This window comes from Juglans regia, chromosome 5, assembly GCF_001411555.2.
Source record: "Juglans regia cultivar Chandler chromosome 5, Walnut 2.0, whole genome shotgun sequence".
Classification (NCBI taxonomy): Eukaryota; Viridiplantae; Streptophyta; class Magnoliopsida; order Fagales; family Juglandaceae; genus Juglans; species Juglans regia.
In genome coordinates, this window is record NC_049905.1 from 13,224,038 (window position 1) to 13,250,379 (window position 26,342).

At 35.9% G+C, this 26,342-nt stretch overlaps 1 protein-coding gene and 1 non-coding gene across 2 annotated transcripts; one reads left to right on the forward strand and one right to left on the reverse strand.

The window, feature by feature from the left end:
• The first annotated feature begins 4,016 nt into the window (after positions 1-4,016).
• On the forward strand, positions 4,017-8,812 carry LOC118348432 (L-ascorbate oxidase-like). Its single transcript, XM_035690056.1, has 3 exons — positions 4,017-4,112; positions 7,589-8,379; positions 8,733-8,812. Exons 1-3 carry the CDS (start codon positions 4,017-4,019, stop codon positions 8,788-8,790), a joined length of 945 nt encoding a protein of 314 aa, XP_035545949.1. The 3' UTR covers positions 8,791-8,812.
• An 11,284-nt stretch (positions 8,813-20,096) lies between these two features.
• Positions 20,097-20,204, reverse strand: LOC118348555. The gene has a single exon (XR_004801633.1). It is a non-coding gene; the product is annotated as a small nucleolar RNA R71 (small nucleolar RNA).
• Positions 20,205-26,342: the final 6,138 nt, after the last annotated feature.

Consider the following 26,342-nt stretch of genomic DNA (forward strand, 5'->3'; position numbering starts at 1 on the left):
TCTCCCTCCATAAATTCTTGTTCTGTTCTTCTCCTGTCAGCATAAAGTTTCATCCTTTGTTGCGATGCTTCCAAATTTTGCTTGAGCAATGTATTGATCTGATCTCTTGTGTGTAACTGTTTATCAACTGCATCATTGATTGTTGTGCTTGGTATATATGAACTGAGTTTTGGAGGACAATACCCATATAGAGCCTCAAATGGGGAAATCCTGGTCGAAGTGTGGTATGAGGTGTTATATCACCATTCGGCCAGTGGTAACCACTGCACCCAGCCCTTAGGTTTAGCTTTTGCATAGCAACGTAGGTATCCTTCGAGAGTTTTATTGAGTGCCTCAGTTTGACCATCAGTTTTCGGATGGTAGGCTGAACTATAATGTAATGTAGATCCCTACAACTCAAATAAGGCCTTCCAGAAAGTACTTAGAAAAATAGGGTTACGGTCAAAAAGCATGATCTTAGGAAGAACATGAAATTTAAACACTTCTTTGAGAAATAATTGGGCTACCCCAGCAGCTGTGTATGAGTGTGCCAAGGTCATAAAATGGCCATATTTTGTTAATCGATCAACAACCACTAATATTACATTGACCCCTTGGGATTTAGGCAGTCCTTCAATAAAGTCTAATGAGATTGCTTCCCATGCTTGGGTTGGAATGGGAAGAGGTTGAAGAAGGCCAGGGGGTAAAATGTGTTCTGTTTTATTCATCTGGCATACATCACACTCCTTTACTAGCTGTTTGATGTCCTTTTTCATTCCTTGCCAAAAGAAATCTCTTTTTGCTCTTTGGTATGTCTTCAAATATCTAGAGTGACCAGCTTGAGGATCCGAGTGGATAAATTTTAGGACTTTAGCCTTGAAGGAGGATTGCGGATCTATGACCAGTCTACCCTTCTTCAAGATCAAACCTTACCTTAGAACATATCCTTTAGGCCCTTGTTGACTTGTAGTTAGCTACTATATGATCTCACTCAACTCGGGTGATGCTGTATATGTCGTTTTGAGTTCCTCTATCCAATCTGGTGTGGGGAATGTGATAAGACCCAAAAACCCCTTTGATGTCAATTTTGGTTCATGCCTTCATGAAATGGCATGAGCCACTTTATTTTCTTTGCCGTGTTTATACTGGATAGAGAAATTATACCCCATCGATTTCATGATCCATTTTTGTTATAGCGTGCCCACCTTTTGCTCAAGCAAGTATTTGAGTGACTGTTGGTCTGTTTTCACAATAAAAGTTTGGCCCAATAAATAGGGCCTCCATTTGTGGACTACCGTGATATGAGCCAGCAATCCTTTTTCATATGTGGAAAGATCAAGAGCCTTCCCCTTTAATGCCTTACTTAAGAAAGCAATAGGTTGCCCTCCTTGCATTAAGACTGCCCTAACTCCACATCCAATTGCATCTCACTCAATGATGAGGTTTTGAGTAAAATCAGGCAATCTTAGAACTGGTGGTTTTGAAACAACAGCTTTAAGTTCCAAAAACACCGTATTAGCCTTGTCATCCCACTTGAAAGAATTTTTCTTAAGTAGATTCGTGACTGGGGCTGCTATAAGGCCATAACCCTTAATAAACTTCCTATAATAGCCTGTCAAGCCTAGGAAGCCCCTCAAGCTTTTAGTGTTAACTGGAGTAGGCCATTCAATCATTGCTTCTATCTTCTTTGGATCAGCCTTGACCCCCTGCCCCGACACAATATGACCCAAATAATCGATCTCATGCACCCCAAATTGACACTTGGATAGCTTCGCAAACAAAAAATGCATAGATAGGGTTTGTAGAACCTGTTGTAAATGTCCAATATGTTGCTCCATGGTGTTATTGTACACCAAAATGTCGTCAAAAAATACTAAGACAAACCTCCTTAAATAAGGCCTAAAAATAGTGTTCATTAGCCCTTGAAAGGTGGAGGGGGCGTTGGTAAGCCTAAAGGACATTACCAAAAACTCATAGTGGCCCTCATGAGTTCGGAAGGCCGTTTTAGGAACATCCTCAGGTACTATTTGAATTTGGTGATATTTGGACCTAAGGTCTAGCTTGGAGAATACTGCTGCTCCATGTAATTCATCTAGTAATTCGTCAATCATCGGTATGGGGAACTTGTCCTTCACCGTTTCCTTGTTTAAGGCTCGATAATCGACACATAAGCACCAACTCCCATTAGCTTTTCGGACCAGTAGGACGAGGGATGAAAAGGGACTTGAGCTTGGCCTAATAACCCCTGTTTTAAGAAGATCTGCCACTATTTTTTCAATCTCTGCTTTCTGGTAGAAAGGATATCGATAAGGCCTTGTAGAGATAGGGCTTGTGCCTTCCCTCAGCACAATTCTATGGTCGTGAGACCTCAGAGGTGGCAACCCAGTTGGCTCCTAAAAAACATTTTGAAAAGCTGTTAAGACCTTTTTTATTTCGGGACTGTGTACCTCACTAGTCACATGTGCAGGTTGGGCATTCAATTGTAATATTAGGCCTTTTCCATTGTAAAGAGAATTTATAAACAACTTGTGACAATCACCAAATGAGGTTTCTTCCAATTTAAGGCCCTTCAGCTCCACTGCTTTTCGCAACCATTGAAACTGCATGTACAATGCAGAAAAATTTCAAACAATAGATCCAAGGGATTCCAACCACTGAATCCCTAATACAACGTCATAGCCCGCTAAGACTAACACAAAATAAGAAGGTTTAAAATAAGTCCCTTGGATCTTAGTGACGACCTCACTACAAGATCCCAAAGTTTTAACAATATCTCCATTTGCTACTTGCACTTTCAGATTCACATCCCCATTAACTTACAACTGAGTTCTTTTAATTATAGATGGGTCCAGGAAGTTGTGAGTACTTCTTAAATCCACTAAAATAATCATAGACACATCACCTATATTTCCAAGTAATCTCATAGTTTTGGGGCAAGGAGTATCTATTAGGGCATTAAGTGAAATGATAGGTGCTTCAGCTGGTGCTGTTGGTGAAGCTGTCTCACCCAAATTTGTTGTGTCATAGAACACCTCCTCTCCTTTGTCATGGCAAATCTGGTCAGTGGCTTGCAAGAAGTAAATCTTTGGTGCTTTACACACATGATTTGGATTCTATTTTTTGTCACAATGGTAACATAAACCATGCTTCCTCTTTTTATCCATTTGGCTAGAGGAAATCTTCTGTATGGGGGCAGGGGTTCTTGGAGTGTGTGTTGTTTCGATCTCCCCATGGTTTGAAATTTTTTTTTACTAACATAATATTCCTCTTGTATTTTTGCAAGGCCATATGCTGTGTTTAGGCTCACTGGATTCAATATGCGAAGAGGAAGACGAATCTCATCTTTGAGTTCGCTTAGGAAGCAGCTCAACTTGTGGGTTTCGAACAATCCTTTGAGTCAGCTTGAGAGAGCCTCAAACTGACCCTTGTAAACAGCCACCGTCGACGTTTGTTTCAGCCTGGTAAGAGCTTCCATTAAGTCATCGTACATTGTGGGGCCAAAACGCTGTTGCAGGGCCTGAGAAAAAGTCTGCCAGCATGTAAACTGTCCTGTGTCAATCACATCCTGGTACCAAATGAGGGCCTCGCCCTCCATGTGATAAGAGGCTATCAACAATCGCAGTGCATGAGGTGTTTGATAGCATGTAAAGTAATGAGACACATTGAAGAGCCAAGCTGCTGGGTCTTTCCCACTAAAGTGAGGAAAGTCTAGTTTGACCCCCCTGGGTCCTTGCCTGCAGTGTTCATTTTCATGCTCTCCTTCAACTTGTTGTTCACGCTGATGCTCCTGGGTTTGGTTGGCTAGGATTGTTCTCATCATGTCTACCATTTGGTGCATTTGCTCTCTTAGATCTTGGATCGCTTGTTCATGATGAACTAGCATTTCTTGTTGTTGTTGTTGTTGTTTGGTTCTTGGATTTGGATTTTCAGCCATTAGGAATGTAGGGCTCTAGATACCACTTGTAATTGTTCTAAGTATATGGTGCTGTATTGCGGAAGGAATAGGGAAAAATGGTGGTGTTGTCAATGGAAAGGAAATGAATGCAGGTTCTGTGTTTGTGAAAATGACAAAGAAAATTTCTGGAAATAGAAATGATATTAGGATTCTTTCGAGGGAATCCCTTAACCTCCTAGTAAGAGTCCAAATTCATGAAAATACAATCTGAGCTCTGACACTTCAGTGCCTTCCTTCATATCCACGCAGGGATACAACATAAGCAAATGACATAAAGACACATGTAATGGAAAATAACCAACTACGGAATGAAAAGAAAGCAACAAGGAAAGAAATAAGTCTTCTGGAATCTTCAGCACCAGGATGAAACGGTGCATTTAGTTAATGTTCAGCTATGCATTTTGAGTCCCTGACTCCTTGCTCAACGGTGTGTTTTGTTAGGCTTCAGCTATGCGTTTTGAGTTGCTTCTTGCATCTAAGTCTCGAATCTTCAGTCTTCCAGTTCAGTTCCACTTCCCTTCTTCTCTCTTATGAACCCTAACCCTCTGCTCTTCTCCTTCTTGCCACCACAGAGTGTCATAACAGAAAGCAAATCCTTGAAATTTACAAATCCCAGCCCGCAATTTACGCTCTGAAAGCAAGAAAAAAGGATTTTAATGTGAAAATACTAGATGGGAGAAAATTTAACGAGAAATCAAAATAAAAAAAAAGAAATACCTGATAGGATAAAAAAACTCTAGTGAGTTCTGGTCTGATTCGAGGTGTATGCGTTTGGCAAACATCAGATTTGAGAGAGAGAGAGAGAGAGAGGATCAGGTCATTTGGGGGAGACGAGTCTTTAGTGTTCAGTATTGAAACGAAATCATTTTAATTGATTAAAACTCTTGGTATCATTAAGACGTGCATGGGGAGGCCTCATTTCAGGACTGAATCCAGAATTATTCATTTCAAATATCAATCATGTATTACTTTTACTAGATCATGTTACGCCACACATCATTGTCTACTTTTAATTGTTAGTCCTTTTTTTTTTTTTTTTTTTAATTTATAGAATACAAGTAGTCTTGGCACTTAATTTTTTTTTTTAAATATTGGAATCCAAATAAAATAAATAAAAATTTTTTTCATAGTTTTCACATTTATTAAAAAAAATCACAAATTTTTTACACTCTAAAATTGTATCTAGTATTAATTTTTTTTTAATTTTTTAAATTTGAAAAAAGAAAAGAAAAAGAAAATGATTAAAATTAGGTCATGCCAGTTGCCAACTATCATTTAGTACCTTACTTTAATCATGATGTATACATATTCCAAGGCATATTATAATGTTTTAAAGGTCAAAAATTAAGGATATTCTATTACTTGGCTCTCACGCGCGCATAACTTTCTGATCGGGTCATTTTCTTTCTTAAAACTTTCTTAATTTCTTGTTTTAAGGATCGAGAAAACCTTCGATTCGCTCTAAGATAATTAAACCTTTGATTCTTCGCTTTACATGCAGCACCACCACATAGGCTAGCTGATGTAACAACACACGCTGAATAGAATATATATGTAACCATAATATACTTTCTCCACCAATCTTGTTGATCTTAAGATTCCACGACAACATGGTTTGAATCGGCGAAAAAGTGATAGGTAGATAATCATTCTCCAAGATATATAGTTTTCTTATATATCAAGAAAACTTTATTTATCATTATTTTAGTTATAATTTTTTATTTTTTTTCAATGATAATAATTAATGATTGATAGATGAGTAAATGACAATAAATAATCTTCTAATAATTTACAGTCACATAAAAATGATAAATGAACGATAATAAATCTTTCTATTAAATACAATAAATCTTTCTAATTATATGTGGGGTGAATAGGAGCTGATGCATAACAAAATTCTTTCTCTAATATTAGTCACAATGGCTGCACATAATATCTCATTCTGATAGGTAGTGTATGAGATCATATAATATTATTTGAGAATTAGAAGTTCTTATTGATCTTTATAATATTCTAATGTGATTCTAATTATATCATTGACTAGTCATTTTGAAATATAGGTTATGTGGCTTAAACCTTCCAATAGTGGTTACGGAAATATAATTATAACAAAAAACATTATTTTAGAAATTGGCAATGATTTTAATGTTTGTGATATGCTTAGATTTATTTTATAAAAAAAAAGAAAATTATAATTTGACGTATATCTTATCAATGTGAAACGTAAACCCAATTAGAAGTATATAATATCCCCAACGTGGAAGCGAAGTTAATTAGAGATCATAGAACATATGTGTGAGTAAAAGATAAAGAATAAATATAGATAAAAGTTATTATTAGAAGTATTTGTTTTATACACATGATGTAACATCACGTAGATTATATATTTCTAAATAAATGTTAGAAATAATCAATTAGAAGTAACTATGCAATGAGTATAAAATATATATTACTATAATAATTTATCTCTAATATTATTCGGAGATAAATTATATAAGATTTAGAAAAGTATGCATCGAACTGAGAAAAGTAAAATTGAGAATATATATATATATATATATATATATATAAAGTAAGGAAATAGAAAACGAGTCATTGGATTTATTTTTCTTTGTCTGGGCGGATCTGTGTAAAACGCTAGTCGCGGATCTGTGTAAAACGCTAGTCATAGGCTCATAGCAGCGAGGTATTGGTGGCACGTGGCAGAATGCATGCAAAATGAGTACAAAGTCTTGTCACTTTTACACAGTTCCATCCAAGGACCCTTTATGAGCTTGCGATTTATCATATCATATAATTAAACATTATATTTTTTTTTTGGTTTTATTTTTATTAAATTAATTGATTTTTTTATCATCATCTATATATCACAAACTTAATAAAAAGAATTAAAAATTAAAAAATTACGTGTGTTGTATGTTCACAGAGAGAGACCAGGAAAATCTTTCTGCTAAATAACTTCGGCGGGTCCGAAAAGAAAAAGTTTTTTTTCTTTTCTTTTTTTCTTTGGGAAGCTCCGAAGCTAGGGTTTGATTCTAAAGCGAAAAGTCCAGAAGCTAAAGCCGTAACTTTCTACAGAATCCGTACGATTTTTGTTGTTTGTGGCTCCTTTCTCTCCGTAATAGCAGCCTTACTTCTTATATTTTTTTCTTATATTTTTTTATTTTTTTAAGTTTTTATAAATTTTTTAGAATTTTTTTTAGAAAGTGATTATAAATAAAATTATATTTTATTTTAATTTTTTTTAATGATTAAAGATGTTAAAAAAATATTTTAAAAAAATAATAAAAAAAATAAAAATTTTAAATATAAGCTTGTCTTTTATCCTTTTCATTTAACGCGGGGAGATCTCGAGCATGAGTACGTCTGATGCGATGGGGCTTGGCAGATCACGTGACATGTTGAATACTTCTTTCTCCATATTGTACGACTCTGAAAATTTTACTGAAACAATGAGTCTTGCTGCCATCTGAACATGCCTGCTTTATTATGATGACCTGTTCATTGGGCCAGATCCTTTCGTGTGAAAGGAACATGCAAACGATCATTATTTGTGTTGTTTTCCATTTGATGCATGATAGCTGATTGCTGTATCTCCTTCATGTCCTTTTGTTAATCTAAATACTCTGTCTTTACGTGTTTGAATTTCTTCAGAATCACAAAAAGGTGGTGGTAGCTATAGAAGCTGACGGGAATTATCTACAACCATTTGCGGTCAATGACTTGGACATATACTCTGGTGAAAGCTACTCAGTCCTAATAACTACAGATCAAGATCCTTCCAAGAACTACTGGCTTTCTTTAGGTGTAAGAGGAAGGCTTCCAGCGACCCCTCCTGCCCTTACCATCCTAAATTACCAACCAATCTCTGCGTCAAAGTTCCCCACTTCTCCACCTCCCGTGACTCCTCGATGGAATGATTATGACCATAGCAAGACGTTCTCTAAGAGTATCTTTGCTCTCATGGGGTCCCCAAAACCTCCAAAAAGTTACGACCGTCGGATCACCCTCCTCAACACCCAAAATAAAATTGATGGGTTTACCAAGTGGGCTATCAATAATGTCTCTTTAGCATTACCACCCACTCCTTATCTGGGCTCCATAAAATATGGTCTACGAAATGCTTTCGATCAGAAGAGTCCACCGGAAAACTTCCCCAACAACTATGACGTGATGAAACCTCCGATCAACCCTAACTCAACTACTGGCAGTGGAGTTTACATGTTTGGTTTGAATACTACGGTAGATGTGATACTTCAAAATGCCAATGCGCTAAGCGATAATGTTAGCGAAATACACCCTTGGCACTTGCATGGTCATGATTTTTGGGTGTTGGGATATGGAGAAGGGAAGTTCTCGGCCAAGGATGAGAAGAAACTCAACTTCAAAAATCCGCCTTTGAGGAATACTGCAGTCATATTCCCACATGGATGGACAGCGTTAAGGTATGTGGCAGATAATCCAGGGGTGTGGGCCTTCCATTGCCACATCGAGCCTCATTTGCATATGGGTATGGGCGTGGTCCAAGCCCATATGTTTTTAACTTTTAGGCGTTTACGTAAAGTAAGAATGCAGTAGGTAGGTTACAGGTAGGACTGCTTATACATAACATTAGAAAAATAATAAATACACGTCACATTTTATAATATTTTACATAGTCATGTTTTAAAAGAAAGTTTTTTTTTGTAAACTAATTTATAAAAGTAACATTATTTTATCAAAATATTCATATTTTATAATATATATTATGAAATATGTTATATGAATATCATTACTCATTGTATTATCACTTCTACAGTTGGTACTGGTACTTCATGAACAGTTCTATACTTCCACCAGCCGGCCTCGATGCATGAGTGCGTGTGCACAGGATCCTCAAATGAACTGTAACCCAGATATCAACTTTGAACTAATAATTAATTTCTCTGTAGTGTTTATGACATATGTGATAGAGGGAGGCATGCATGCAGTTCCATTTGCCCAAGGTGTTCCAATTCCCATCCTTATTGGATGGCCAGCCTCTCACAATTATGCTAAGAGTTTGATGACCAGATAATATATGACTCAATTTTTCAAATAAAAAATTTGAGTTCGAAACTTTCAATTCCCCTTTGTTTAAAAAAAAAAAAAGAAGAAGAAGAAAACATGTGGATCGAGTTTTATGTATATCGGCTTACGGGATCCATGTGAGAAATCAAAAACATTTGTATCAACGGTGTTTCTGGTTCATGTGTTCTGGGAATATTAAAAATATAATATAAATAATTAAATCTATTTCTTTTCGTTAATTTAAGCTTAAGTGTAACGAACTCTTAAAACTAGCAGGATTCTCCAACGAAACAGGCCTAATAGTTCCTGTAGCCCTACTAACTCTCAGAGGCGGCTTATTTACCCAAAAAAAGAAACAAGAAAAAGAAATTATAGAAAGATTAGGCCTATTTAATCTGATTTGTCATAATCTGAAATTCAAAACTAACATGTTTATCTTGCAGGAATTGTTAGGGCTATTTCATTGCAGAATCTTGGGTAACTTTCCTAGAGTTTGGAAATCCAGCATGCTTTATCGCTGAGATAAAAAAGTCCAATAATGAAAAGAAGGAAAACGGGTAGGAAACCTTAAGACGATTTTGTTTTGTTAGGGCTATTTCGGCACAAAAGTATTTTGTCCCTAAATACCATTCAAATGCGACGCATTCAAACTTAGAAACAAGTTCGAACGGTTACGAGATGAGGCTGGCATTTGAACACTTTATGTCATATTCAAATGGATTGACAAACATTCAAAGGAATGATAGATCGTTCGAATATTGAATGCATGCCCGTCCGAATAAGAGTGATATAATGTTGAGATCGTATATGGTTCAAACATATGTTGTAATTGTTCGAACATAGGAGAAACATGTTCAAATAATAATGTACCTTATTCGAATATACGTTTGAAAAAGGGTGATATGCATTCGAATGTTGAGACCATATGTGGTTCGAACATATTGCTTAAGTGCTCGAACATCGTATGGTAATGCTATTTCTGTTCAAATAAGAGTGATATGCATTCAAATAAAAATGATACTCGTTCGAATATCCATTCGAATATTGATACCATATATGATTCGGACTTTTTATGTAATTGTTCGAACATGATATGGTAAATTTATTTTTGTTCGAATATAAGTGATATTAGTTCGAATAAAAATGGTACACGTTTGAATGGTGAGACTACACTACACTAGTTAATTCGAATTATTATTATAACTATTTGAACATCCTATGTTCATGCAATATACTGTTCAAATAGGAATCAACCCATTCCAAATATAGAACAGAGTATGCGTTCAAACACATGAAATGGCGCTCGAACGATTGGCAACAAATATGAAATTCAAATATAATAAATAATCCAAAAATTGTTAAAATTTTTATGAAACTACAATCAAACTCTAAGAGAATTGTTAGAAAATATGTGTGAGATGGAGGAAGCATAAACTGTTGGGACATCATCTGCATCTTTTGAAGTATTTCTTGGTGTTCAATTGCTAACTCTCTCCGCAGCTTCTCTTGTTATTGATGTTGTAATCGCATCTCCATGACGGATCTTCAAGTTTGATCTATTTATTTTGTTGATAAAACTCTTACAAAAAGAAGCAAAATTATTAGACGATAAGGTAAGAAAAATGAATAGAATTAATATCATGAAATAATGCATTTACTTGGTATGCCGGCTCCTCATTATTAAGACAAAAATTTAGTTCCATACGATTGGATTGATAATTCTTAAATAAAGTTTCTATTTTCTCCAATTCACTTAAAGAATTGAAGTAAACATTAAATGCCAGCTTAGAAAAAAAAACATTTATATGCCAAAATTGCTGGGCCATCACTTCTCGAACTCTAGATACTGTATAGTGAAGTAACAAAAAAAAATCAACATTTTTTCAAGAAAATTCTTAGTTCACTCTTTGCAAGACAGAAACTTATATAGACTTATTATCAGCCATCTTGTAAGCTTGTAAGACAGATGATAATAATTCTATACAAACTTCTCGTCTTATAGAGCATGAACGTATAATTATCCTGAAGAATATGGGTCTTTCATTGTTACTGTACTTGTCGAGGTTGTAGAGACTGTGCAGTGCAATAACACTGAAAGCCCAAAGTTTTCTCAAGATAATTCTCTGCAAGATAGGAAACCTGTATAAACTTATTATCAGTTGTCTTGTAAGCTTGTGAGACGGATGATAATAAGCTATACAAGCTTCTCGTGTTGTAGAAAATGAATGGATAATTATCTTGAAGAAGATGGGTTTTTCATTGTTACTACACTTGTAGAGGTTGGAGAAATTGTATAGTGTAGTAATAATGAAAGACCCACACTTTTTCAAAATAATTTAATTATATGTTCATTCTCTGCAAGACAGTAGACTTGTATAGATTTATTATCACCCTTCTTGTAATACAAGCTTACTGTCTTGCAGAGAATGAACAGAAAATTATTTTGATGAAGATGATGAATCTTTCTTTATTATTGCACTACACTATCTCTCCGACCTCTTGACGTTATGTGCAATTTTGGCATATAATTGTTTAGTTTGACATTTTAGAAATGAATTAGGAGGGAAGAAAAACATAATTTGAATTATTAATGAAATCGTACGGAACTAAACTTTTGCCTGACATCATTATGCGTGTAGAGTGATGAATTTGACTATCTTTTCAGACCGTTCCCGAGTCATCGCCATTGTTGATTTGAGATCTTCCTCAACGTTGGAATAAACAAAAACTCCGTGACTCAACAAGATTAGGTGCAAGTTCAAATCTTCTAATTGAGAGGTGTAGAATCTGAATCGTGTGCGCATGTTTCTTATCTCTTTATTTGATTGTTTTATTTGATTGTGGCCCTCCATGCACACTTCCTTTAAATTGTCATTTACCCATATTACATAACACTTATATTTTCGACTAATATTTGTATTCTTTCAATATTATTATAATTATAATTTTTATAACTAGTATTTTATTTGGTTGACTAATTAAAACTAGCGGTTTTTATTGGTTGACTAATTATAACTAGCTAGTATTCTAATTATTATAATCATCAAAATAGTATTTTATAGTTTTTTTATTATTATTATGGACTAACATTAGTATTCTTTTGATTTTATTCTACTTATAATTTTTATAGCTAGTTTTTATTTCCTCTACTAATTATAACTAGTATTCTAATTATAATCATCAAAATAGTATTTTTATTGTTTAAGCGATCATGGACTAATATTTGTATTCTTTTGATTTTATTCTGATTATAATTTTTATCACTATTATTCTATTTGCTCAAGTAATTAAAACTAGTGTTTTGATATTATTAACTAATTATAACTAGTATTCTAATTATAATAAACAAATAGTATTTTATAGTTTTTGTTTTATCATTGAATAACAATTGTATCTTTTTTATTTTATTTTAATTATTACTTTTATAACTAGTGGTTACTTCCTTGACTAATTATAACTAGCTAGTATTCTAGTTATAATCATCAAAATAGGGGATTTATTTATAACTATTTTTTATTAACTTCTTGACTAATTATAACTAATATTCTAACACTACAACACACATGCATTTTTACTTCGAGTCCAACTCATGGAAAATATATCAAAACCTATAGTAACAAGTATTTTTCCACCGAATTCCATCGCAAGTGAAATACGGAAAAAAAAAAAAAAAAAAAAATCATCTCAGATGCCTCAAATTTTGCCTCAAATAGAAGCCCGTGGAGAATAAATGCATGTTGCGACCAAATTTTCTGCAGCTTATGTGAACATGCATTCCTCAGAAAATGATTTGTTAAACGTCGGCAAATGGTGGAAAAAAAATTCATTTCCTGCGTTAATTGGTTTGGTCAAATGGAGGTTTTATGGCTTTTCAGCAGTTTCAGTTCTGTCGGCAAAACATTTTCTACAAACTGAAGTTTTCCCAGCTGAAGATGCATTCCTTGAAAGGCCTTTCATGCACTTGGGCAAATTGTAACACCCAGGCGTAGCACCAAGCCTGTATTTTTATATTTTTTTGGGTTAGACGTATGAAAAAACCCAATTATTTTTTTTCACTACCAGACTTGAGCCTAGATTTTCTTTGAAGTGGCCAAACAGCCCAAACCCGTAAGATCTTGTGCCACACCCCACTACATGCACGGCTTCGATCACGTCAGTTTCCCTCGGCATGCACGATTCACGTCCGTTTCGATCACGTCCCTCCTTCCCTCATCTCTAGGGTTTTGCTTTTAGTTTTCAACCACCTATATATATATATATATATATATATACACGTACCTGCATGTGATAGTTTACCAAGCCTATAGCTACCGTAAAACTCCCACGGCAGTCTCCACCCACGCACGCACAGAAGCAGCTCCATCAACAAACCATCGTCCACCACAAGCCGCCACCCTCCACAACCTCCATGCAATCACCGTCACCGTCGCCGTCTCTACACCTCCACACCCACGGTGTTCGACCTCGCTACAGCCTAGTTGCACGACCTCACCATCACAAAAACCCACACCCTTGTGCGCTCAGATGAACGGAAACCACCCCCGTGCGAGTTTCCCCTTGCACGACTGAAGCCTCTGGCCTTTGCCCAGCCCCTTGTGAAACCGTAAGCCACTGTAGCCCAACCGTGTATCATCCCCAACCCCTTGGCATACTCTATTTTCTATACTAAAAACAAAGCATCCCAAACGCCTCCTCCCTTTGCCACCAAGCACCATCAAGCGACACCATCGGGTACAAGCTCTGTTCACCACCCAGAACGTCCCCCGTGACCACCACCGAAAGCCACCATGGCCCTGTTTATAGGAAGTGAAGCGGAGCGATTTTTCTTGCTCCTCCACGCTGCACTGCTCCAGACACAACCCAAGCCACGAGGTTTCACGTAGAAGCCGCTGCACATGGGGCCAACCACCGTGCCCAGTCCTCCCGATTCCCCCCTCACGCTCTGCTGCTGGGATAGCCACTGTTGAATTTTAATTTGTTTTGATTTCTTCCCAGTTTTAATTTGTATTTTCCATGAATATTTGTCATTCTTATAGACACTGGGATTAGGATTTCTCTGTGTCTTCTTTGATCCATCGTTGATTGAAGGCACGGTGGATGCTTAAGGGATGCATACCCAAAACCCGAGTTATATGCTGATTGTCAGTTTGATGTGAAATTTGTTGAGATTATTCAGTAAATGTGTTGTTAGAGTTTTAATAATATACATTATCCAAATGATTTTATCATGATTGAAATCGCATTTGAAAGTGATTGAGGAATGCAAAACTCCCCTAGAATCCCTCTGTGTAAAGGTAACCCTAAGCCTAGGTATTTTTTTTTCTAAAAGCTTTCCAGAACATTGGTCTTGAGTTTTGAATTCGTTATTCTTTATCAATACAGAGAATTCAGTTTCTTTATTTTTTTTATATATTAATTTTAGTGTGCATCCAAATCCATCTCACTCGCATCTAGGATTCTCAAAAAAAAAAAGAAAAAAAAAAAACTATTTTCAACCACTTGAGTCTTCTAGTATGAACAATCTGGCTTACAAAACTGCCCAATGACCGTAACATAGTTGCACATCTCATATGTGACGGCTCCAGATTCCGCTTGGGATCGGACGGACATCTGAAGCGTCGGGACATGCAACACAAGGTTACTTGCCCTTGTTCATGACATATAAGATGCAATGTTCCTAACATGTATTTAGCATTATGCAATATTTGCAGCGGATAATAAATTTCTTTTTTTTTTCTTTAGCAATACTATGCACCAAACTAAAATATTCTACATACTTAAAACATACTCCATACTTAACGACATACTAAACAACTAAGATAACAATAATAGTCCTTAAGGTTGTGATCAAAAGAGTGTTGGAGATTGAACTCCACAAATACAAGTAGTAATCTGAGGTAACTATTGTACTACCATCTACGTCGCACCATCTCTTAGTCGACTGTTTCTAGTTGGTCGATTCCCTTTTCTCCTTCAGATCCTATAATAAAATCTATCATTCGGGGGGAATGGTAGTTGAGATTACCACAGTGAGATTTGATTACAAATCTCAGCAAGTTAACAGAAAACTTCCACACAGGTTAATGATGCATGCATGGCAGTAAAAGCATGAATGCATAATCAAATCATAAGTAATCATAACATAACTTGACATACAACATAACATAACTGGCAAAACTTAAAATGAAGCTGAAGCTTAGCATGAATGTGACTTGAAACATAACATGGACTTGAAACATGGCATGAACGTGAACTTGAAATATAACATGGACTTGAAACATAACATGAACGTGAACATGCATAATTTGAACATGAACTTGAGCATGACATAACATAAATGTGAACTTGGAACATAACGTAAACGTGAACATAACATAACATGAACTTGAAACATTTTCTTGTCTCATGGGATTACCATGATGGCGTGAACATAAACTTGAATATAACATAACGTGAACTTGAAACATGACTTGAACGTGAAATACATGAACTTGAAATCTTATTCAATAGACTTAATCATTAAAGTGACCATATGGGTGTTATACAGGTCCCCTTGAGCCGTGTGTCCCTGCCGATTACCGCATCACATCACAGGTTTCTATACCAGCTGTGAGTGCGTTAATACGTACTCCACAGTTGTTGTGGCCCCACGTATTCTACGTGTCACAATTGCTGTGTCTCACGTAGTGTATGCTCCACAGTTGTTGCGGCCCCATATTTCATGCTCCATAGTTGTTGTGGCCCTATGACTTATTTGTTTGTGCCACACTTGCTGTGGACACACGTAACATAATGTGTGGCACCATCGGCGTTAGTGCCTGGCGCACTCCGGTGACCAGCTAATTAGGCCCAATTCGCAACCTGTTGACTGTACTTCGTCAACCCAGGGAATTTCACACCTATTTAGACACTCCAGCGTGAACAAAGGAGTTCCACTAGGATATTACCCCATCCTAGTACTTAGGGTCGTGATTGACATGAATAACTTAACTGGCATACATGACATTTCGTAACATGACATAACATGAACGTGACATAAAAGATAAAAGTCCTGACGTAACATAACGTGACATGAACGTAAGATGACAGACATGACATACTTCAAGACATAAATGTAACAGAATACATTTCATAACATGGCATACATGTAACATACAACATTTCGTAACATGGCATACCATATAACAGACAACATTTCTTAACATGGTGTAACATGTGACAGTGAATATTACGTGACATGAAATACATGTAATAGATGACATACTTAACTTTACATGACATACTTGCAATATATAAGAATACGTGACAGAATATCTTGTGTAACAGATGAATAATTCATGATAGAATAAATTCTGTATAACAGATAAATATGTAATGACTTGGCATGGCACATATGATAACATGCATACATACAATTTAGTTCCCTTACTTATCACTCATACACATTAAACTGATAGTAAGTTAAAAGCTAACTTACCTAAATCGTCGCGTTCTGCTAGGATAAAGCGCGAAACACGAGGAACTGTAAGAGGGTATTCTAAAAGTTAGAAATTAATTACTAACAATTAGAAATGTGAAAAGAGACAACTTAGAGTAAAATTACCATTTTACCCTCTACATGTGGGCAAATGACCATTTTACTCATAACTTAAGGATTTGACATCCTAATTCCAAAAATTACCAAAATTTACATTCCTCATGTAAATTTTGTCCCAAACTCAAATATCTACTCAGAAAAATTTAAAACCAATCACAACTATGAAAAACTTACTATGGCCGAAATCTACATAGGCTATTTGTCTTGATTTTGGTTGCAATTCTTTCAAGTTTCAAAACTCATGAATAAACTAAAATCTTGTAACAAGGATCTTCCTATCCTAAGTTTAAAAACAAACTTAAAAAAATATCCATTAAGAAGAAGCTAATTATCAACACCAAACTTTTTGTAAAAGACCCAAACCTTTTAACAAAAAGTAAACCTTAAATCACAAGTTTTGACCTTAATAAAAACATCTTCAAGAATTCCAAAAAATCAAATCTTACTTCTAACATATTCATAACATCATCCTAAGATCAAACATGCTTTAAATCATCAACCAAACTCACCAAAAATCACAAAACAACACTTGGAGTTTTTGGTTTTAAACTTAGTCCAAAACAGAAACTGTTTTTCCCAACTAACTTTGATCAATCTCTTGATCCATGGCTTAAAGACATGTGATCTTCAAACTAACATATCACATGGTTTAAAAATGTGTCCTAAAGAAGATCCAACCATCAAACTTAAAATCACATGGCTAAAATTTAATAAAACATGGATCTAACTCAAAAACAACAAATTTTAGGCCTAACCGAAATCCTCTTGCATAGAAAATCATATCTTTAAAACTAATACTAAATATCTTCGAAATAACATCCTAAAATGTATATAAGAGGCTTAGGATCATCATATAAAAATATCAAAGCCTTTTGAATAAGATTAAACCACGAAATATTCAAACTCTCACAAAACAGAAACTGTTTTTCCACTTCCAGTTTTCAAGTTTCTAACTCTAAGAAAATCTATCATCAAAAGCTTTATTCATGTAACAACATCTCAATGAACATTCATAAACACATGTTAACAACACTCCATAAAATTTTCGGACCAAGATATGTCCATTAGCTTGGTCAAAACTTCCAAAACATAACATACTCTCCCGTTTCAAGCCCAGAATGACCTTTCCATGGTTAGAAATACTTGTGACTAATCAAATGAGCATGAAATGAGACTAATAAGATATCCACGGAAACTAGACTCAAAAAAGAACAATTTATATGAAGGAATAATCTTGGGAAAATACATAAAAATGGTCTAAAATGGCTATGTAAAATGTCCCAGAAATCTGCCCAAGAGAGCTCTTTTGGGTTTCTCTCTAAGAACGGGAGAAAAGAAGTGATAAAATGGAATGAAAAGTGCCTTGCACGACTATAGGCTCCTAGAGGGGGAAGTTGTGGGCTGGAATGACCCTTCATTGGAGGTGGCTATGTGACATAAAGTGGAGAATAGTGAGAGGCAAAAACTGCCTGCAGCAGCTGTGAAAGATGGAGGTTGATGGAGTGGATTTCTCCTTCACATCAAGGCACTATTGGGTGCAGCCAATGGCAGTGGATGGTCTGCCATGTGGGAGAGGAAACTTCTCCAAGAAGCTTTGCCAAGGTGGCCAATTTTGTGGGCCTTGGTGGGCCCCACCAAGTGGGCTTCAATTTGGGGTTTAAAGGGGGTTTGGTTAGGGTTTGAGATGTTATCAAGCCCAAAACCAATTTTTCTTGGCCCAAACAAATTTCCAAGGTTTAAATGGTTGGATAATGATGTCATAACAAGGATTTGATTAATTAATAGCATGTGAAAGTGATTTAATCAAGTGATTAAATACAATGCTAGAAATCGGATTAAAAAGGGTTTGGAGGCCAACTTTAGGGTTTGAGAAAACCGTTTAGGGTTTTGGTTTCAACCAACCTTTTGGGGTTTCAAATGGATTCCAACCATTTAGGTTTTGCTAGGGTTGAAACCCTCTTTGGTCTGACACAATTTAGTTGATCAGATGAAATAGAGCTTTGCTTAGGTGGCATCATCTCACACCTTGACTTCCTTCACAAATCCATCTAATGGTTCCTCATGGTGTCAAGTGTCTAATACTATTCACCATATGTGGCTAAGATCTTGCCAAGTTTCCAAATAAACTCTTCCAACCTAATTTGGACATTTCACACTGTGATTTTGAAAACACTGTACTGGGTGCGCTTATCGAGGTTACTATTCACTCCAAAAAAATACATAATAAACTTAATACTGAAAAATTCTAAATATTCATATTAACCTATAGTGAAAATCGTTTAACGAAATTCAACCCCGAAGTGCCCCTAAAAATAATTTTCACAATTTCCAACAGACGTTTCGTCCGAAATTATGAAAATAGGTTATTGTGCGATAAAATCTTAAATAATCCATTGAATCTAATGGTGTAAACCATAACGCATTCTGACACTTCTAACTACCTCAAATAATTAAACTCATATTTCCAGCACCATAGTGAGTGATAACACTGACTATGTTGACAGACTAAAACCTATGCGATTGGTTGATTCATAAAAACTTATGGGGTTTTCACGAGATTCCTAAAGTCAATAGAAATTCCACCAATAAATTTCTAGCGGGCTGTTACACATATCTCACCTTCTTGCTTCCTGTTATTCCAATAAACAATTGCATAGCACTAAATCTATCTTAATCCCTGTGAAATCGACCTTGGGACTCGCATTATACACAAGTAAGACACCTTCTGCACTTAGGAGGTATTTTAAAAGTAGAACAAAGTTTTTGGCGCCGTTGCCAAGGATTAAAGGCAAATTGCAGAGCTATCAGAACACTGCAGAGGAATGGGGGACTAAGTGTGAACCTCTTCACACTTTGGTGATCTCTGACCCTAGCTTTCTCTGTTTTTCCCTTTGATTATTGTGAATAACATTCTCTGTAAAAGCTTACTAACATCATCCTTTTTCTTTTATTGCTATCACTATACACCAATGCTTGATGTTGGTTTGTGTATTGTTGTTGAGCATTTGCATGTCTGTTTGGAGTAGAGATCATTCTTCTCGATTGATCAGATCAGATTCTGTGACACACTCTGATTGTGAGTTACTTTCATTTGAGTCATCTTCTGAGAGTGTTAGTACCATGGGTGAAGAAGAACAAGATGAGAGGAGAGTGGAGAATCATAGCAGGACTCTCAAAGATTATTTGCAACCTGCTAGAATTAGCTCACCCTCATGCATTATACAACCTCTTAATGCAAATAATTTCAATTTTAAACCAGCATGATACCCCTTATACCTCATTTCCATGGGATGGAGTTTGAGAACCCGTATTTGCACATCAAAGAATTTGAGCAAGTTTGTTCAACTTTTATGGATCGAACTTGTGCTGAAGAAGTGATCAGACTCAAGTTATTTCCCTTTTCATTAAAAGAAAAAGCCAAGACCTGGTTGAAATCTTTGAGGCTTAGATCCATAGGAACATGGTAAGAGATGCAGACTGAGTTTTTAATAAATTATTTCCTATGCACAGAACCAATGCACTAAAGAGGCAGATCATGAATTTTGCCCAAAAAGACATTGAAACCTTTTATCAGTACTGGAAGAGGTTCAAGGATTTACTCAATGCTTGTCCTCAACATGGGTATGAAAATTGGAGGATAATAAGTTTCTTCTATGTGGGTTTACAACCTAAGATGAGACAATTCTTGGAGACAATGTACAATGGAGAGTTCTTTAATAAAGAACTAGAAGAGGCCTTTGAGTACTTTGATTACCTGTATGAAAATGCCCAGTCATGGGATGTTTCAGATGCATATGATAGAACTAAACCTTTAAAAATAACTGGAGGGGGGAAATACAACTTGAGAGAGGTGGATGATTTTCATGCTAGAGTGTCTATGCTTTGTAAGAAATTGGAAACCATAGATACAAACAAAGTAAATGAAATTCAAGCTATTCAGAAAATCCCAGAAAAATGCAATATCTGTGAAGAAATAGGGTATGTCACTAGTGACTGCCCTACAATTCCAGCTTTTAAGGAAGTCCTTCTAGATCAATCTAACTCTGTTAGTTTTATCTCCAAATCTTTTCGAGGTCCATTTTCCAACATGTACAATCCGAACTGGAGGAACCACCCAAATCTCAGCTGGAAGAATGAGCAATCAGCTCAACCCCCCATTCATGCACCTGGTCCTTCTCAATATACAACCAATCCAAATTCAACATCATCGGGGCCACCTCAATATTCTGCTGGAACACATTTTGGTCAGAGGAGAAACCTTGAGGTAACTGTCCAGCAAATGGGAACAACCCTCCAGTAGTTCATGCAAGGGCAAGCAACAATAAATACACAAAATGCACAAATCTTTAATGACATCAGAGGCACATTGACCAAGATTTCTGCAACCTTCAAAATCCAGGAGAAAGGGAAATTCCTTGCCCAACCCCAACCCAATCCTCAAGGTCAAATTCATCAAGTGTCAGAAAAGTTGTCACCACCTTAATGAGTGGTAAAACTTTTGAAAACCTTACTCCTGAGTGGACAACTGGACAATTGGTAACGCCCCGATCTCGAAGGTCTGGAGAGTTAGCTCTTAATACTTAATATCAACTTCAATAACACAACTATAAAATCTCGAAAACTTCATAAAATATTAATTCATTTACTCAACCCAAATATCTATATTCCTTTATAGGGACAACAAGGAAAATCTCAAAAACATAAATTAAAAATTCTCCAAAAACTCGAGAATATCCTTAACTCACCAAATCAGAATAACCGAAAATAAATCAATTTACTAACTGACTCTTAAGTAAGCACTTGTACCCTCAGACACTTATTCTACTATGATCATCACACCATGCTAAAACTTCCTACTCTTATTCTCCAGCAGAACCATCAAAATTATTTGGAGATAATGGATGAGTGATCAACAACGTAAGCAAAGAACATATACTAGTGTGCAAACATGAGCATTTACAGAGTTCAGAATGCAAAATAAAATACTTTTACTTTTAGAATGCAGAATCAGAACATGTTATCAAAATATCAGAGCGAAAGTTTCAAAAAATATTCTTATTCAAAGTCTTTTGGCATAGCATAACTGACCACCATCATACCAAAACATCAAATCACATTAGAGGCCATATTTAGCTCCCGTTGCAAGGTTGTGCAAACCCAAGTAGCTATTCGAGCAGAAACAGAATGTGAATCTTCCCCTTATTTATCTCAGAGCCCCTAGTGTGCACACATGAAAGACCATCAGAAAAACCACTTTGTTTCTAAAGTGCACCAGAAACAGAACACTTCGTACCAACCTAAACAAAAGCCACGATTAGCACCTGTGGTAGGTCAAATAGATCACCATCCACAAACCAAATCCTGATTTAGAATGTCATGCCAAAAGTTTTCAGAAATCACATCATATCAGAATACAAAACATCTTCATAATAGAAGAGAACCAAATCACAAAAATATAATTTATGCACAAAATTTCATATTCGCTCTCTTTTGCACAATTCGGAAACAAAATGCCAGAAAATAAGCTCATATCTACACCAATCATGCCAAAAGAATACTTTATTCTTGAACAGAATATCATTAGTAATGCAGAATATATAATTGAGGTATTTCAAATTTCTTTTCATAACAAAACATGCATACTTTTTAAAAATCAACCTCAGCCCATTTTATTTTTATGCAAAGTCTAGTATAGGAACCCCACTCATCTAGACTTCTTAGCTTTTTCAGAATTTTTCTCAAAAATATCGATTCAACTATAAATTATCACATATAAAATAACCACGTACTTCATAAATTTCCAATCAAACACGTATATCAATGCTTAAACTTGAAATGCTACATAACCTAATTTTCCTTAAAAGAATCAAACTACAACTCTTACAACCCTAAAATATCATAAATTCTCAAATACTTCGATATTCACTTAAAATCTCTGCCTATTTAAGCTCTAAATTATTTCTAGAAATGCATACCAACACTCTTACTAATTACATATATGACACATTAAAAAAAAAAAAACATCTCTAGTTTAAAATATTTTCTTAACATTATAACAAAATTGATAAAAATAGGAAAGCAGAATTTCATTAAAAAAAAAAACAACTAATTAGTTTCTCTTTAAAGGTTTCAAAATAAAATTTTGCACTTACTATGTACTTCCAAAATTTATATATTAAAAATACATTATTACTAATAATATACTTCAAGCAAATCTATGAACTACAAATTTACAAACACCCAGCCCACATGAATAAAATAATCCAATTTGTTATGACTTTCAAATAAAAGGGTAGGGATGTAATTTAAAATTAAGTGAAAAGCTTGAATTTTTGGCTAAAGGCTATGGAAAAAAAGAAAACAAGTTTCAGAGGTTACAGTGAGGGAGGGAATGTGCGAGATACACACCGAGAGGCACAACCAGCATGCGACAGCAGTGATAAACCGAGAGAAAAAGGGAGAAAAACTAAAGCGACTATTCTAGTTTTTGGTTGAGGCCGATGAACGTGCGAATATATAGATGAATGGAGGATCAAAAGAAAACCCTAGAGATGAGAGAGTAGCATGCATGCAGTGAGTAAACGGAAGTGAACATGTAGAAGGTGGAGTCTGAAATTATTTTCACGGGCTAGGGCTCTTCAATAAAACGTGCAGTATGGGATTAATGCATGGGCTTTTTTCCTAATTCTCTGGCCTCGACTAAACCTAAAAAATATTACACTTGTCCCATAAATTATTTTTCAAGTGAAGATCCATTTGGTCCGTTAAAAGATTTTAAACCTATCCAAAAATTATAATCCGCCAAAAATATTTTAGGCCCATACTCTCTTCCAAAAATCTTACTCGAAATTCCAAATAGGCTTTTCATACCTATAAACCCAAAATTTTTTTAAGGCGGGCTTGGCTGCTCCTGGGTGTTTCCCCCTTAAAAAACTTCATCCTCGAAATTTGCTATACCTAAAACAAACACCAAATATTTTAATCCTTCACACTTATTTGTGCACATTGTATTGCACTTCGAACGATCATATCTAAGTTATAAACCTCAACAATACCATTAAAAAAAACCTAACACAATTCCGAACTGCCCACATAATCCTTGAACCTTATACAAGTAGCGAAATAGACTCAAATTATCACTCACCAAAGCGATGCTTCCACTGCTCACTCTATCAACTTATAGTCCTAAGAACATTGTACCTCAATCACATACATCGGAAAAGAACTAACCTCCACATTTAACTAGAGAACTCCCAAAATAATAACTAAAAGTTCCAAATAATAGTATAATCAAAAGTTCCAAGCTTAAGTCCTGAATAACCTCGATTCACAAATTTCGAATCCTCAGAAAATCTACTTTCAACCAAACTTCAATATTCTAAGCTATACCATTAGAAAAGTTTCATGCAAGCATGATTAATCTTGACTCAACTAAAAGTAAAAAGCTTTCAAGGAGAAATAGAGTGAGATACCTGTGATCTCATTGTTGTCGTCCTCAGCATCTTCAGATGTTAGTGCAAACACTTGGGCCAGTCCCATTCTACGTTGATTATTTCGCTGATTCGTTTGTTGGGAACCTGGATGAGGGTTAGGCTTCTTGTTGTCTATCAGTATCAAAGGGCATTCCCGGCTAAGATGTCCGGTCTTACCGCATCGAAAACACGCCCCCACTTCCCTTCTGAACTCTCCAGTATGTGCACGATTACAAAACTTACAGAGGCTATCCGATTGATTTCCTTGCATTTGCTTTTGCCCCGAGCTACTCCCATCATTTCACTTTTCCATGGCCCTTGATCCATTGCAGATTGAGACCCCTGTGGCGCAGTCCTCTTCCTCTGTTCCAGCAGTGCAGCGCTTCTTTGAAGGCTTCGTTCAAATACTGTGGCCTTATTCACCAACTCTGAAAAGTTTCAGATTTGAAAGCCCACATTTCGTTCGTAAATCTTTTCATTCAGCCCCTGTTCAAACTTACAAGCCTTCTTCTCCTCACCAGGGATCAGATATGCAGCAAAACGTGATAACTCGATAAATCTAGCTGCGTACTGGTGTACTGTCATAGCTCCCTGTACCAAATTAGCAAACTCCATAGCCTTTTCGTCTCTAACTGAGGTTGGAAAAAAGCGTTCCAGAAAAATCTACTTGAAGTGCAACCAACGAACTATTTCCGTCCCTTCAGCTTCTCTGATAGTTCTTTCAGAAATCCACCATCTTTTTGTTTCTCTCGTTAGTTTGAAAGCGGAGTATAAAACCTTATGTTCATCCGTGCAGTTTATAACCCGAAGTATCTCCTCAATGTCTTGGATCTAGTCTTTTGCTAAGGTTGCGTCACCCCGACCATCGAAAGTGGGAGGATGCATATTCGATTAAACTGGTCTATGGTGCATCCCCATTCATCATTTGTCACATTCATACCCGATACACTTCTTTCCTGACGACGAGGTGGTATCCTGACAACTTGGATTATTAAAAATCGTTACAAGAATAAAGAGTTCGTACAAAAATAAGCAACTGGTGGTAATAGTAAAACAAACATAAATACATATAAGAAGTGTACACGCAACAGTAGTAACAATATAATTCCAAACTCTAAACCTTCAATCCTGTCAAAAGCCATATATGCGGTCTAGAAAATCGAAATGAACCTCAATCAACATGAACATCTCATAAGATCTATAAAATCCTACCCCTCAAATTCCATAAGACATCTTACCTAACGCCTGAAGATTCTAAAACCTTAAGTACCGATAAAATCACCTCTTACAGTTCACAAATGTCTACGACTCAACTCTGAAAATTATTTCCTCAAAGTCATGATCCGCCTACGAAATTCTAAAACCTTATCTTTCATCAATCACCTCAGTGTAGTATGCAGAATCTCAAACATGTCTCTGATACCAACTGTAACCCTCCGATCCCGAAGGTCCGGAGAGTTAGCTCTTAATATTTCATATCAACTTCAATAACACAACTATAAAATCCAAAAAACTTCATGAGATATTAATTCATTTACTCAACCCAAATATCTATGTTCCTTCATAGGGACAACAAAGAAATTCTCAAAAACATAAATTAAAAACTCTCCAAAGACTCGAGAATATCCTTAACTCACCAAATCAAAATAACCGAAAATGAATCAATTTACTAACTACGACTCTCAAATAAGCACTTATACCCTTAGACACTTATTCCAATATGATCATCACACCATGCTTAAACTTCATACTCTTGTTCTCCAGTTGAACCATCAAAACTATCTGAAAAATATTTGGAAATAAGGGGTGAGTTATCAACAACTCAGTAAGCAAACAACATATACTAGTGTGCAAACATGAGCATTTATAGAGTTCAGAATGCAGAACAAAATACATTTACTTTTAGAATGCAGAATTAGAACATGATATCAAAATATCAGAGCGAAAGTTTCAGAAAATATTCTTATTCAAAGTCTTTTGGCATAGCATAGCTGACCACCATCATACTAGAACATCTTATCACATCAGAGGCCATGTTTAACTCCAGTGGTAGGGTTGTGCAAATCCCAGTAACTAATCGAGCAGAAACAGAATGTGAATCTTCCCCTTATTTATTCTCTGAGCCTCGAGTATGCACATAGGAAAGACCACCAGAAAAACCACTTTGTTTCCAAAGTAGGTGCACCAGAAATAGAACAGTTCGTACCAACCCAAACAGAAGCCACGATTAGCACTTGTGGTAGGCCAAATAGATCACCATCCACAAACCAAATTCCGATTCAGAATGTCG